At 49.2% G+C, this 14,315-nt stretch overlaps 1 protein-coding gene across 1 annotated transcript in view; it reads left to right on the forward strand.

The window, feature by feature from the left end:
• The window catches only part of ICE2 (interactor of little elongation complex ELL subunit 2), a 62,867-nt gene that overhangs the window by 27,173 nt on the left and 21,379 nt on the right, over positions 1-14,315 (forward strand). The window contains exons 10-11 of the mRNA XM_060259898.1: positions 1,963-2,126; positions 8,757-8,886. Of these exons, the coding sequence (XP_060115881.1) occupies positions 1,963-2,126; positions 8,757-8,886 (294 nt within the window). The remainder of the gene's footprint in view (positions 1-1,962; positions 2,127-8,756; positions 8,887-14,315) is intronic.

Below are 14,315 nucleotides of genomic sequence, written 5' to 3' on the forward strand. Positions count from 1 at the left end.
ACCCTGCCCTTCTCTTTGAATCAGAGACTCAGAGCAGCTTACAATCTCATATATCTTCTCCCCCCACAACAGGCACCCTGTGAGGTGGGTGGGGCTGAGAGAGCTCTCCCAGAAGCTGCCCTTTCAAGGACAACTCCTGCGAGAGCTATGGCTGGCCCAAGGCCATTCCAGCAGCTGCAAGTGGAGGAGTGGGGAATCAAACTCGGTTCTCCTGCATACTTAACAACTACACCAAACTGCCTATACAACGATATAAGCAAATAATACAACCTGAAGGAGAAGGAAAAGAGAAAAAAAAATTTATAAAGGAAAAAAGACTGCAAAATATTGCTTACAAATCAGCAGCAATAAGAAATTAAGAGCAAATTAAGATGCCATTGATAGCGTCTAATATAGAGCGACAATCTTCTTTTGTGGCTAGATATTCTAAAAAAGTTATACAGATATATCTTAGCAACTTGTTGCACCTTCTGGGCCAACCTGATCAACAGTCTCTTCCCTGAGGCTGGTTTTTATTTATTTAATTCATTTATAACCTGCCTCCTCCCTCCCCCCCCCCTCCCCCGCTTACATTGGTCTTCTGAGCCGCAGAAAAAAACCCTGTGAGGTCAATGAGGCTGAGAGTTTGTGACTGTCCCAAGGTCACCTAGCAGGCTTTCTCTCCCCCCCCTTCTTACTCTGCTCCTGTGACCAATACGACTTAAGTAGCATTTGCCAAACATAACTGGAAATATGAGGAAGAAAGGAAAAATTCAGACCAGACAGGGCTAGCGCAGATACTGCGAAGAAGAGGATGATATTGGATGTATATCCCACCCTATACTCTGTCTCAGAGAGTCTTACAATCTCCTTTATCTTCTTCCACAACAGACACGCTGTGAGGTAGATGAAGATATTGGATTTATATCCCACCCTCCACTCCAAAGAGTCTCAGAGGGGCTCACAATCTCCTTTCCCTTCCTCCCCCACAACAGACACCCTGTGAGGTAGATGAAGATATTGGATTTATATCCTGCCCTCCACTCTGAAGAGTCTCAGAGCGGCTCACAATCTCCTTTCCCTTCCTCCCCCACAACAGACACCCTATGAGGTAGATGAAGATATTGGATTTATATCCTGCCCTCCACTCTGAAGAGTCTCAGAGCGGCTCACAATCTCCTTTCCCTTCCTCCCCCACAACAGACACCCTGTGAGGTAGATGAAGATATTGGATTTATATCCCGCCCTCCACTCCAAAGAGTCTTAGAGGGGCTCACAATCTCCTTTCCCTTCCTCCCCCACAACAGACACCCTGTGAGGTAGATGAAGATATTGGATTTATATCCCGCCCTCCACTCCAAAGACTCTCAGAGCAGCCTACAATCTCCTTTCCCTATATTTAGGACTGCTTGCCATTCCATATTGTTGTCTGATGAAGTGTGCTTCTAGCACATGAAACTCATATAAGAACTATGGCTGACCCAAGGCCATTCCAGCAGCTGCAGGTGGAGGAGTGGGGAATCAAACCCGGTTCTCCCAGATAAGAGTCTGCACACTTAGAGCTATGGCTGACCCAAGGCCATTCCAGCAGCTGCAGGTGGAGGAGTGGGGAATCCAACCTGGTTCTCCCAGATAAGAGTCTGCACACTTAGAGCTCTGGCTGACCCAAGGCCATTCCAGCAGCTGCAAGTGGAGGAGTGGGGAATCCAACCTGGTTCTCCCAAATAAGAGTCCTTTGCACACTTAACCACTATACCAAACTGGCTCTCCGGTTTGACAGCGAACTTCCAGCACACCAGTGGGGATTGAAACTCGGTCCTTCCAGGTCCTAGTGTGACAGTCTTAACCACGATGCCACACTGGCTTTCTCTGAATCCAGCCTATTATTCGAACCACATTGTCAAGTGTTGAGAGAGGGATAGAAAAAAATCATTCCAAATGGAGACACAGCTGGCTTCTTTCTACTCTCTCTCTCTCGGAAAGGGTCACTTCGGGATGCCGTTGAAAACCGTGCCGAGTACGAAGCGCCCGCGCAAGGCAACCTGGTCTACAAGTTCTTCAGCCTGGATGACCTGCTGCTGCTGGTGCGCTGCTCGATACAGAAGGTGGAGCTTCGGCCGCGCAGCAGGAAAATTAAAATCAAGAAGGTGAGTGTCATGGCTGTGTGTGGAAGGGCTGTGGCTCAGTGGAAGAGCCTCTGCTTGGCATGCAGAAGGTCCCAGGTTCAATCCCCGACAACTCCAGTTAAAAGGACCAGGCAGGAGGTGATGGGAAAGATCTCAGCCTGAGACCCTGGAGAGCCACTGCTGGTCTACAATACTGCACTTGATGGGGGAGAGAGTGTGGCTCACTGGAAGAGCCTCTGCTTGGCATGCAGAAGGTCCCAGGTTCAGTCCCCAGCATCTCCAGTTGAAAAGGACCAGGCAGGAGGTGATGGGAAAAACCTCAGCCTGAGACCCTGGAGAGCCATGGAGAGGGCCCATAGCTCAGTGGCAGAGCATCTGCTTGGTATGCAGAAGGTCCCAGGTTCAGTCCCCGACAATTCCAGTTAAAAGGACCAGGCAGGAGGTGATGGGAAAGATCTCAGCCTGAGACCCTGGAGAGCCACTGCTGGTCTACAATACTGCACTTGATGGGGAGAGAGTGTGGCTCAGTGGCAGAGCCTCTGCTTGGTATGCAGAAGGTCCCAGGTTCAGTCCCTGGTATCTCCAGTTTAAAAAGGCCAGGCAGGAGATGGTAGGAAAGGCCTTTCTCTGCCTGAGACCCTGGAGAGCTGCTTACAGTTTGAGTAGACAATACTGACCTTGATGGACCAAAGGTCTGGTTCAGTATAAGGCAACTTCTTGTGTTCATGTATTATAGGGAGGGGCCTTAGCTCAGTGGCAGAACCTCTGCTTGGTTGCAGAAGGTCCCGGGTTCAATCCCTGGCATCTCCTACTTGGAAAAAAGGAAGAAAATCCTGTAGCAGGTGATAGGGAAGTCCTCTGCTTGAACCCCCTGGAGACCCACTGCCATTCAAAGTAAAAAATGGTAGGCCAGTAGTCAGTAGGGTCGGGTCCTCTGTTTGTAGTCCTCTGCAGTTTGTTGTAGTGATATGAGCCAGTTTAATGTAAAGGTTAAGAGCGACAGACTCTAATCTGCACTCCCCACTCCTGCTCCACATGAAACTAGCTGGGTGACCTTGGGTCAGTCCGCAGTTCTCTCAGAGCTGTTGTGCTCAAGAGCAGTTCTGGGAGAGCTCTCTCAGCCCCGGCTACCTCACAGGCTGTAGAGTCTTACGAGCAAAGATTCTACTTTGTGAGCGACTGGCTTTAAAGCTGTGAGCTGCTGCATCAATTAGCTAGCTCTGGGGTCGTCTTTCCTGAGCTAAGACAAAAACGTGTGAGCCGGAGGCTAAAAAGCCATGAGCTAGCTCACGCTAACTCAGCGTAGAGGGAACACTGCTCACAGGGTGTCTGTTGTGGGGAGAGGAAGGGACAGAGATCGCAAGCCGCTCTTCAGGTAGTGCAGAGCAGGGTATAAATCCAGTCATCTCCTCCTTCTCCTCCACAACCACTTTGAGAAGACCATACTGTCATAGCTGCAGCTCCCCAGACCCAGTTTGGTGTAGTGGTGAAGTGCGCGGACTCTTATCTGGGAGAATCGGGTTTGATTCCCCGCTCCTCCACTTGCAGCTGCTGGAATGGCCTTGGGTCAGCCATAGCTCTCTTATCTGGGAGAACCGGGTTGGATTCCCCACTCCTCCACTTGCAGCTGCTGGAATGGCCTTGGGTCAGCCATAGCTCTTGCAGGAATTGTCCTTGAAAGGGCAGCTGCTGGGAGAGCCCTCTCAGCCCCACCCACCTCACAGGGTGTCTGTTGTGGGGGGGAGAAGAATAGGAGATTGTGAGCCGCTCTGAGACTCTGATTCAGAAGGAAGGGTGGGGTATAAATCTGCAGTTGTCTTCTACGATCATCTGCACCTTGAAGACAGGGAGCTCCTGAACCAGAACCCTTGGTTCATCGAGGTCAGTCTTGCCTACTCAGACTGGCAGCTGCTCTCCAGGGTCTCAAGCTGAGGCCTTTCCCATCACCTCCTGCCCGGTCCTTCCAACTGGAGATGCTGGGGATTGAACCAGGGACCTTCTGCATGCCAAGCAGAGGCTCTACCACTGAGCCACAGCCCCACTTCCTGGCTCTCCAGGGTCTCAGGCTGAGGCCTTTCCCATCACCTCCTGCCTGGTCCTTTTTAAACTAGAGGTGCCGGGGACTGAACCTGGCAGCTTCCGTGTATCAAGCAGAGGTTTTTCCACTGGCCACAGCCCCTCCCCAAAGCAGCACGTGCCTTCTGCTAAGCCAGACCCAATATTCTGTCCAGTTCAGAGGGGGGGGGGGCGGGGTTTGCAATCAATCCAGTCAAGCTGACCTCTGGTGCCCCCTGGTGGGGCTTGAAGGCAAGGAACATTCAGAGGTGTTTCTCATTGCTTGCCTCTGCATCAAGACCCTGGTATTCCTGGGAGGTCACCCTTCCAAATACTAACCAAGATCTGATGAGATTGGGCTAGTTTTATTCAAGGTAGAATCATAGAATCCTAGAGTTGGAAGGGACCTCTAGGGTCATCTAGTCCAACCCCCTGCACAATGCAGGAAACTCACAAACACCTCCCCCTAAATTCACAGGATCCTCATTGCTGTCAGGTGGCCATCTAGCCTCTGTTTAAAAGCCTCCAAGGAAGGAGAGCCCACCACCTCCCCAGGAAGCCTGTTCCACTGAGGAACCGCTCTAACGGTCAGGAAGTTCTTCCTAATGTTGAGCCAGAAACTCTCTTGATTTAATTTCAGCCCATTGGTTCTGGTCCTGCCTTCCGGGGCCAAAGAAAACAATTCCACACCATCCTCTATATAACAGCCCTTCAAGTACTTGAAGATGGTGATCCTATCACCTCTCAGCCACCTCCTCTCCAGGCTAAACATCCCCAGCTCCTTCAACCTTTCCTCATAGGACTTGGTCTCCAGACCCCATCACCATTGGGGAGGGACGGTGGCTCAGTGGTAGAGCATCTGCTTGGGAAGCAGAAGGTCCCAGGTTCAATCCCTGGCATCTCCAAAAAAGGGTCCAGGCAAATAGGTGTGGAAAACCTCAGCTTGAGACCCTGGAGAGCCGCTGCCAGTCTAAGAAGACAATACTGACTTTGATGGACCAAAGGTCTGATTCAGTATAAGGCAGTTTCATATGTTCATCTTTGTCACCCTCCTCTGGACCCCTTCCAGCTTGTATATCTCCTTCTTAAAATGTGGTGCCCAAAAGTGAACACAATACTCCAGGTGAGGTTTTACCAGAGCAGAGTAAAGCAATACCATCACATCACGTGATCTGGACACTATACTTCTGTTGATAGTATTAGCTTTTGTATGTGGTATCAATGGGGTATTTTGAACCTAAGCAACTTCTGCATGCCAAGTGGAGAGTCTTCCACTGAGCCACCTTCCTCTTCCATCCGTTCTGCAGAAGCCAAGAACGGGCTCCCAGAATCCATTATTATAAATTATTAGGCCCCTCATTTGACGTAAGCAGGGCTTCTGGTGTCCTGGCCCTACTGAATGTTCTCCAAGAATTCTCAAAAATAATAGCCAGAGGCTCAGAAATTACATCCGCAAGCTCTTTTTGAACCCTTGGATGCAGTTCATCTGGCCCTGAGTACTTAGTTTCATTTAAAGAAACTAGGTGTTTATGTGGCCCCGGAAGGTAGGACCAGAACCAGAACCAATTACATCAGAACCAAAGAGTTTCCGGCTCAACATGAGGAAGAACTTCCTGACCGTTAGAGTGGTTCCTCAGTGGAACAGGCTTCCTCGGGAGGTGGTGGGCCCTCCTTCCTTGGAGGTTTTTAAACAGAGGCTAGATGGCCACCTGACAGCAATGAGGATCCTGTGATTTTAGGGGGAGGTGTTTGTGAGTTTCCTGCATTGTGCAGGGGGTTGGACTAGATGACCCTAGAGGTCCCTTCCAACTCTAAAATTCTATGATTCTGTGATGGACCCCCTGATGGCACTTGGGGTTTTTTTGGCCACCATGTGACACAGAGTGTTGGACTGGATGAACCATTGGCCTGATTCAACAGTGCTTCTCTTATGTGCTTATGTGACACAGAGTGTTGGACTGAATGGGCCATTGGCCTGATCCAACAGGGCTTCTCTTATGTGCTTATGTGACACAGAGTGTTGGACTGAATGGGCCATTGGCCTGATCCAACAGGGCTTCTCTTATGTTCTTATGTGACACAGAGTGTTGGACTGGATGGGCCACTGGCCTGATCCAACATGGCTTCTCTTATGTTCTTCTGTGACACAGAGTGTTGGACTGGATGGGCCACTGGCCTGATCCAACAGGGCTTCTCTTATGTTCTTCTGTGACACAGAGTGTTGGACTGGATGGGCCATTGGCCTGATCCAACATGGCTTCTCTTATGTTCTTATGTGACGCAGAGTGTTGGACTGGATGGGCCACTGGCCTGATCCAACAGGGCTTCTCTTATGTTCTTATGTGACGCAGAGTGTTGGACTGGATGGGCCACTGGCCTGATCCAACAGGGCTTCTCTTATGTTCTTATGTGACACAGAGTGTTGGACTGAATGGGCCATTGGCCTGATCCAACAGGGCTTCTCTTATGTTCTTATGTGACACAGAGTGTTGGACTGGATGGGCCACTGGCCTGATCCAACATGGCTTCTCTTATGTTCTTCTGTGACACAGAGTGTTGGACTGGATGGGCCACTGGCCTGATCCAACAGGGCTTCTCTTATGTTCTTCTGTGACACAGAGTGTTGGACTGGATGGGCCACTGGCCTGATCCAACATGGCTTCTCTTATGTTCTTATGTGACGCAGAGTGTTGGACTGAATGGGCCACTGGCCTGATCCAACAGGGCTTCTCTTATGTTCTTATGTGACGCAGAGTGTTGGACTGGATGGGCCACTGGCCTGATCCAACAGGGCTTCTCTTATGTTCTTATGTGACGCAGAGTGTTGGACTGGATGGGCCACTGGCCTGATCCAACATGGCTTCTCTTCTGTTCTTATGAGACACAGAGTGTTGGACTGGATGGGCCATTGGCCTGATCCAACAGGGCTTCTCTTATGTTCTTCTGTGACTCAGATTGTTGGACTGGATGGGCCACTGGCCTGATCCAACAGGGTTACTCTTATCTTCTTATGACAGAGGAAGGAAATGAAGAAACACATGCTTGACTTCAAAACCATTTTGTACTCAGTTTAGTGTTGGGTGACTTCCTATCTCCATAACTGCTGTTTAATATGGTTCTGTCTGAACCCCTGACTCCCTTGCCTCAGCCCTGATTGGCCACGTTGCTGCTGCAGTCCAGCCCCCAGCCCTCCCCCCCCCCCCCCCGTATTCATCGCAACAATTCTGTTGGAACAGAACGCCCTTAGTGGCGCTCCCTGACATAAACATGGCAGTTCCAGTTCTATCGTTGCTATGCCAGTTAAACGAACTGTTGAGGGAACTCCCAGGATAATTAAAGCCCTCTTGGTTCTCTTTTAAACCTTGAGCTCTGAGAGCAAACACATAGTCATTAGCTCCCAAACTGCACAACAACTGCACAACAACTTCATGCCGACCCAAGAGGGAGACGTGTCAGGAGAGATGGAGCCGACGAGGTTCTACCACAGAATTCAGTTGAAGAGTCTGGTCTTGAAGACCAGGGACTCGTGTGGCCGAAAATGCTCTGGCATAGACGTAGACAGCTTCAAGAGGGGATTGGATAAACATATGGAGCAGAAGTCCATCAGTGGCTATTAGCCACAGGTTATCGGTAGAAATCTCTGTCTGGGGCAGTGATGCTCAGTATTCTTGGGGGGGGGCAACAGTGGGAGGACTTCTAGTGTCCTGGCCCCACTGGTGGATCTCCTGATGGCACCTGGGGGTTTTTGGCCACTGCGCGACACAAAGCGTTGGACTGGATGGGCCATCGGCCTGATCTAACATGGCTTCTCTTACGTTCTTAATTCTCCGGACTGCTGATGCGGTTCATTGTTAACATCTACAAACCACCGGTTTAATCGCTGATCATCCGTCAGAATAAATCCGTCTCTTTTCCTGAATTCCTACAGGTGGCAGCATTGCAGTGCTAGAGATTCAAGATGCCTCATTCCCGTCAGACGTAGTTCGTGCAGACCTTTTATAGCCTAATATAAAAGTCTGAGGGTGTAATCAGTAAACCATTGCAGCCTGCAGCAAGCCATACAATGTCAGTGTTATTGCTGTGAATCAATGCTCTGGATCTGTACTCGAAAGACATCACAAATCTGCAAATATAATTTACTTTGCTTATTTAAAACATCTTTATGCTTCCTTCTCCCTGCCCCCCCCGACCAGACTCCCCAAGATGGCACAGATAAAAAACATTTGAACACTGAAACAACGGAAAACAACATTTTAAATGATAAAGTAATTCCACATAAACAACAACAGCAATGTGTATACTAGATGCTCCACACTCTGTTCCCCAGCTTTGATACGCCAGCCACGTCCCACCAGTCTTCCCACTTTCCACTAAAAATCAGCACGGTTTCAGCTTTCCTTTTTTCGAATGGGTTGTGCATAGAATCCCAGCTGCTGTTGTATCAAAGCTCAAGTGATTAAAACCAGCCCAAGCCTGGCAGAGAGTCAGATAGAGCTTTGGGGTTCTGATGGAATGCACAGACTGTAAGTATTTTAACCAGCTGTTTTTTTTTTTTTTAAAAGGCAATTATTTAAACTCTGCTGGCTTCCTTTGTAGCACTGCCCAGTCTACCTACTGCCGAAGTTGGAATATCAAGCCTTCTACGGAGTGGAAGCGTTAACAGAAGGCGAAATTTGTCGGCTGTGGACCGAGAGTTTATTGCACTCCAACTGTTCGTTTGCGGTTGGTAAGTTCGGTTTGGTTTTACTCGCAGTCCATGACTATAATTCGACTGACTGCAAATATTTTTACAAGGGCGCATTAAGTGCAAACATTTTTCATACAGCAGGGCTGCTGCAGCTTTCGGATCCACAGAGTAATTTTGCAGCGAAATGTCATGTGTCCATAAGAGCTGCCCCAGAGGTACGATTCTGCTGATTCGTTTTACTGAAACGGTAAGGGAAGGGGCCAGGGCTCAGCGGAAGAGCCTCTGCTTTGCTTGCAGAAGGTCCCACTTCAATCCCACAGATCTCCAGTTTTAAAGGACCAGGCAGGAAATGATGGGAAAGACCTCTGCCTGAGACCCTGGAGAGCCGCTGCTGGTCTACAATACTGCACTTGATGGGGGAGAGAGTGTGGCTCAGTGGCAGAGCCTCTGCTTGGCATGCAGAATTTAAATCCATTTAGATGGATTTAAATGGTTTTAATGGTTTAAATGGTTTTAGATGTATTTAAATAGTTTATGAATATGTGTGTTTGATGTGTTGGTATGTTTGTGGAAGAGCACCTCATTTCGTTGCTCTCTTTTGTTGAGAACAATGACAATAAATTTATCTATCTATCTATCTATCTATCTATCTATCATCTATCTATCTATCTATCTATCTATCTATCTATCTATCTATCTATCTATCTATCTATCTATCTATCTATCTATCTATCTATCTATCTATCTATCAGAAGGTCCCAGGTTCGATCCTCAGCATCTCCAGTTAAAAGGACCAGGCAGGAGGTGCTGGGAAAGACCTCTGCCTGAGACCCTGGAGAGCCATGGAGAGGGCCCATAGCTCAGTGGCAGAGCCTCTGCTTGGCATGCAGAATGTCTCAGGTTCGATCCCCGGCATCTCCAGTTAAAAGGACCAGGCAGGAGGTGATAGGAAAGACCTCTGCCTGAGACCCTGGAGAGCTGCTGCTGGTCTACAATGCTGAATTTGATGGGGAGAGTGTGGCTCAGTGGCGGAGTCTCTGCTTTGCCTGCAGAATATCCCAGGTTCAATCCCTGGCATCGCTAGCTAAAAGGACCAGGCAGGAGGTGATGGGAAAGACCTCTGCCTGAGACCCTGGAGAGGGCGGCTGCCAGTCTGAGTAGACAATGATGGCCTTGATGGACAAAGGAGCTGCTTCAGTATAAAGCAGCTTCATGAGTAGAACAAGACGACTGCAGATTTATACCCCGCTCTTCCCTCTGAATCAGAGAATCAGAGCGGCTTACAATCTCCTTTATCTCCTTCCCCCACAACAGACACCCTGTAAGGTAGGTGGGGCTGAGAGAGCTCTCCCAGAAGCTGCCCTTTCAAGGACAACTCCTGCCAGAGCTATGGCTGAGCCAAGGCCATTCCAGCAGCTGCAAGTGGAGGAGTGGGGAATCAAACCCGGTTCTCTCAGATAGGAGTCCGCACACTTAGAGCTATGGCTGACCCAAGGCCATTCCAGCAGCTGCAAGTGGAGGAGTGGGGAATCAAACCCGGTTCTCTCAGATGAGAGCTATGGCTGACCCAAGGCCATTCCAGCAGGTGCAAGTGGAGGAGTGGGGAATCAAACCCAGTTCACCCAGATAAGAGTCCTCTGCACACTTAACCTCTACACCAAACTGGCTCTCTTTCATGTATTATAGGGGAGGGTCCATAGCTCACTGGCAGAGCATCTGCTTGGCATGCAGAAGGACCCAGGTTCAGTCCTCACCATCTCCAGTTGAAAGGACCAGGCAGCAAGTGATGGAAGAGATTTCTGCCTGAGAGCCACTGCCAGTCTGAGTTGATGATACCGACCTTGATGGTCTGATTCAGTATAAAGGCACTTTCCTATGTGTTCTCAAGGGCAACTAACAGTGCAGTCCTCTGTAGAATTGCTCTGGTCTCAGCCTACTGATCTTGGAACAGGATTGCTGCTGTTACATATGGAATTAATGACCACAAGACCTTCCTTTGAGGCCATTCATGGTGTCCTCGGCCTTTCTGCCCTGTTGTGGGCCCTCCAGAGGAACTGGCTGGCCCCTGTGTGAGACAGGAGGCTGGACTAGATGGACCCTCTCTGGTCTGACCCAGCAGAGCTCTTCTGATGTTCTTATGGCCTCGGCTTTTGTGCCCTGTTGCTGGATCTCCAGAGGAGCTAATTGGCGATTGTGTGAGACGAGATGCAGGACTAGATGGATCACTGATCTAATCCAGCAGAACTCTAAGCAGAGCCACAAATCAAGAAATCCTCAGTTCAAATGCCACCTTTGCCATGGATTTAAATGAGTGCCATCTCTAGGGGTGAGGGGGTCTGCCTTACAATGGCTCTCCTCCTTCCTCGAGGATCGGGGACAAAGGGTGGCAATTGGTGGCGAGCGGTCCCGGAGGCGCACACTGGATTGTGGAGTGCCTCAAGGGGCAGTCCTCTCAGCAATGTTATTCAATATCTATATGCGCCCTCTTGCCCAGATTGCCAGGAGATATGGACTTGGGTGCCACCAATATGCAGATGACACCCAACTCTATCTGCTGATGGACGGCCGGCCTGGCTGCGTCCCTGAAAATTTAGACCGGGCCTTGCAGGATATGGCAATGTGGTTGAGGGGGAGCGGGCTGAAATTGAATCCAGCGAAGACAGAAGTCCTTTGTCTGGGTCGGGGCGCCCGGGAAGGGGAAATACCTCTCCCGGTCTTCGACGGGGCGCCGCTGAAAGCGGCGCACCGGGTTAGGAGTCTGGGAGTTTTACTGGAGCCTTCTTTATCAATGGAGGCCCAGATTGCAGCCACTTCCAAGTCAGCCTTTTTTCACCTGAGGCGGGCAAGGCAGTTGGCTCCCTTCCTAGAGCGCCAAGACCTGGCAACGGTACTTCACGCAACGGTCACCTCGAGACTGGATTACTGTAATGCCCTCTACATGGGGCTGCCTCTGTACCGAACCCGGAAGCTGCAGCTGGTGCAGAACGCAGCGGCCAGACTGTTGTTGGGGCTCCCTAAATGGGAGCACATACAGCCTGGGCTGCGCGAGCTGCACTGGCTGCCAGTTACATACCGGATTCGTTACAAAGTGCTCGTCATCACCTTTAAAGCCCTATATGGTCGAGGACCTGTCTACCTTAGGGACCGTCTCTCCCCATACGAACCCCAGAGAGCATTGAGGTCAGCGGGAAAAAACTTGTTGACCACCCCCGGACCGAAAGAGGTGAAGCTGCAATGCACCCGTAACCGGGCCTTCTCCTCTGTAGCCCCAAACCTATGGAACCAACTTCCAGAGGAAATGCGGGCCCTGCGGGACCTTGAACAATTCCGCAGGGCCTGCAAGACCTTCCTCTTCCGACTGGCTTTCGCTGACGAAGAAAGAAATTGCTAATGATTACCGCCATTATAAAAGCACAATTAGCATTAGCACTTTTATCAATTTAATTAAGTGATTTTAAACTTATCAGAATTTTTTAATGTTTAATGTTAATGTAACCTTGTCTTTTGTATAAGGGAAATTGAATGATGTTGTTAGCCGCCCTGAGCCTGCTCCGGCGGGGAGGGCGGGATATAAATAAAATTATCTATCTATCTATCTATCTATCTATCTATCTATCTATCTATCTATCTATCTATCTATCTATCTATCTATCTATCTATCTATCTATCTATCTACCCCATCCCAAATCTACAATTTGGGGTTGGTAATACTAGCTTACCTCACAGGGCTGTTGTAAGAGCTCTGTGTGTGTGTGTAGAACAAAGCAGTAGACAAGCGCACCTTTAAGACCAACTAAGTTTTATTCAGAATGTAAGCTTTCGTACGCTCTTAAGCAGACTTCATCAGACAAGTGGGAATGGAAGCAGCCATTCTTAATCTAAGTGGGCAGTGTGGAATCATGGGAATGTTTTTAGCAGATTAAAAGAATCGCAAATAGGGATCTGTGTTTGTTAGTGTTAGGACAAAGCAGGGCTGAAACAACACTGGAGGGTGATAAGAAGCAAACTGCTGTTGTGGGTGCGAAGTGCCATAAATCTAGGGAACATTCTGGCTTTGTTAGTTTAAATAGAGGGCATGGTTTCTCAAGAGGTTATAACATCCATTATAGTTTGCCATTAGAAAAAAAAGGAAGACATTATAATACAGTGGTGGATGGGTTAGTATATATGCAATAAGACAAACTTATTTATTTATTTTGCTGCTTGGAAATTTGTGTGTGTTTGTGTATTATTGCTTGCATGTGTGTGCACACCTGGAAGCACAATACAAACTCTAGGTATGATTATTTGTGGGAATGGGCTCTATTCAAATGATTCTAGGATTTAAAAAAAATAAAATGGGCTTCTCAGATCCATTCCACCAATGCTGACGCAAGGAAATTTCCTCTGGTGGCTCTCTGCTGCCACCGCTGGACAAGAAGCCCCCAGCCTCATGTCCTTTCATCTTCCAGCCGACCAGTTTCTGATCGGGCTTACATCCGTCCAAGGAGTGCGGCTGATTTCTGGCTTTTGCACAGCACTCTGTGATACATAGGAAGCCCCGTGGCGCAGAATGGTAAAGCTGCAGTGCTGCAGTCGGAGCCCTCTGCTCACGACCTGAGTTCGATCCCAGTGGAAGCTGGTTCAGGTAGCCGGCTGGAGGTTGACTCAGCCTTCCATCCTTCCGAGGTCGGTCAAAGGAGTCCCCAGCTTGCTGGGGAGGAAGTGCAGATGACTGGGGAAGGCAAGGGCAAACCGCCCCGTAAAAAGTCTGCCGTGAAAACGCTGTGAAAGCAACATCACCTCAGAGTCGAAAATGACTGGTGGTTGCACAGGGGACTTCCTTTACCTTTACCTTTTACTGTGATAGCACTATGCTGAGTGCTTATCAAAAGATTACCAAACTTGAGAGCACCTTCCCGGCAGCACACACTGAGGCATTGTTCGGAAAGTGTGCCACATCCGAAGGCCGAGAGAAATTGCAAACAAAGGCCAGCGTTCGCTCTGAGGCTGGGTTAATCCATCGCTAAACATCCCATTGGAGCAAACGTTGCTGTCTTTGACTGTGTCCCATCTCTGTGTATGTTGCCAAAGGGAGAGAGAGAGAGATCTGTCACGCCCAAGAACAAGTACTAAGAGTTGCAAGACTGCCATGATTAGCAGAGGATAAGAAAGGCAGACAAAATCTGTCCCCTGCATGTGATTGGGTGGGGATGACACCTGACATTTCAAGAGCAGAGCATTGGTTTAGATCAGGGGTGGCCAAACTGTGACTCAGTGTGGCTCTTGAAGCCCTCACCACCGCATCAGCCAGTTTGGAGAAGGCATTTGTCTCTAAATCCTTTCACCAAGCCAACCAGAGGCTTGGAGAATGTATTTAAAGTTGCTTTCCTTCCACCTCTCTCTCCCTCCTCCCTCCCCATCTTCCTTCCTTCCTTCCTTCCTTCCTTCCTTCCTTCCTTCCTTCCTTCCTTCCTTCCTTCCTTCCT

Source organism: Heteronotia binoei, chromosome 19, assembly GCF_032191835.1.
Source record: "Heteronotia binoei isolate CCM8104 ecotype False Entrance Well chromosome 19, APGP_CSIRO_Hbin_v1, whole genome shotgun sequence".
Classification (NCBI taxonomy): Eukaryota; Metazoa; Chordata; class Lepidosauria; order Squamata; family Gekkonidae; genus Heteronotia; species Heteronotia binoei.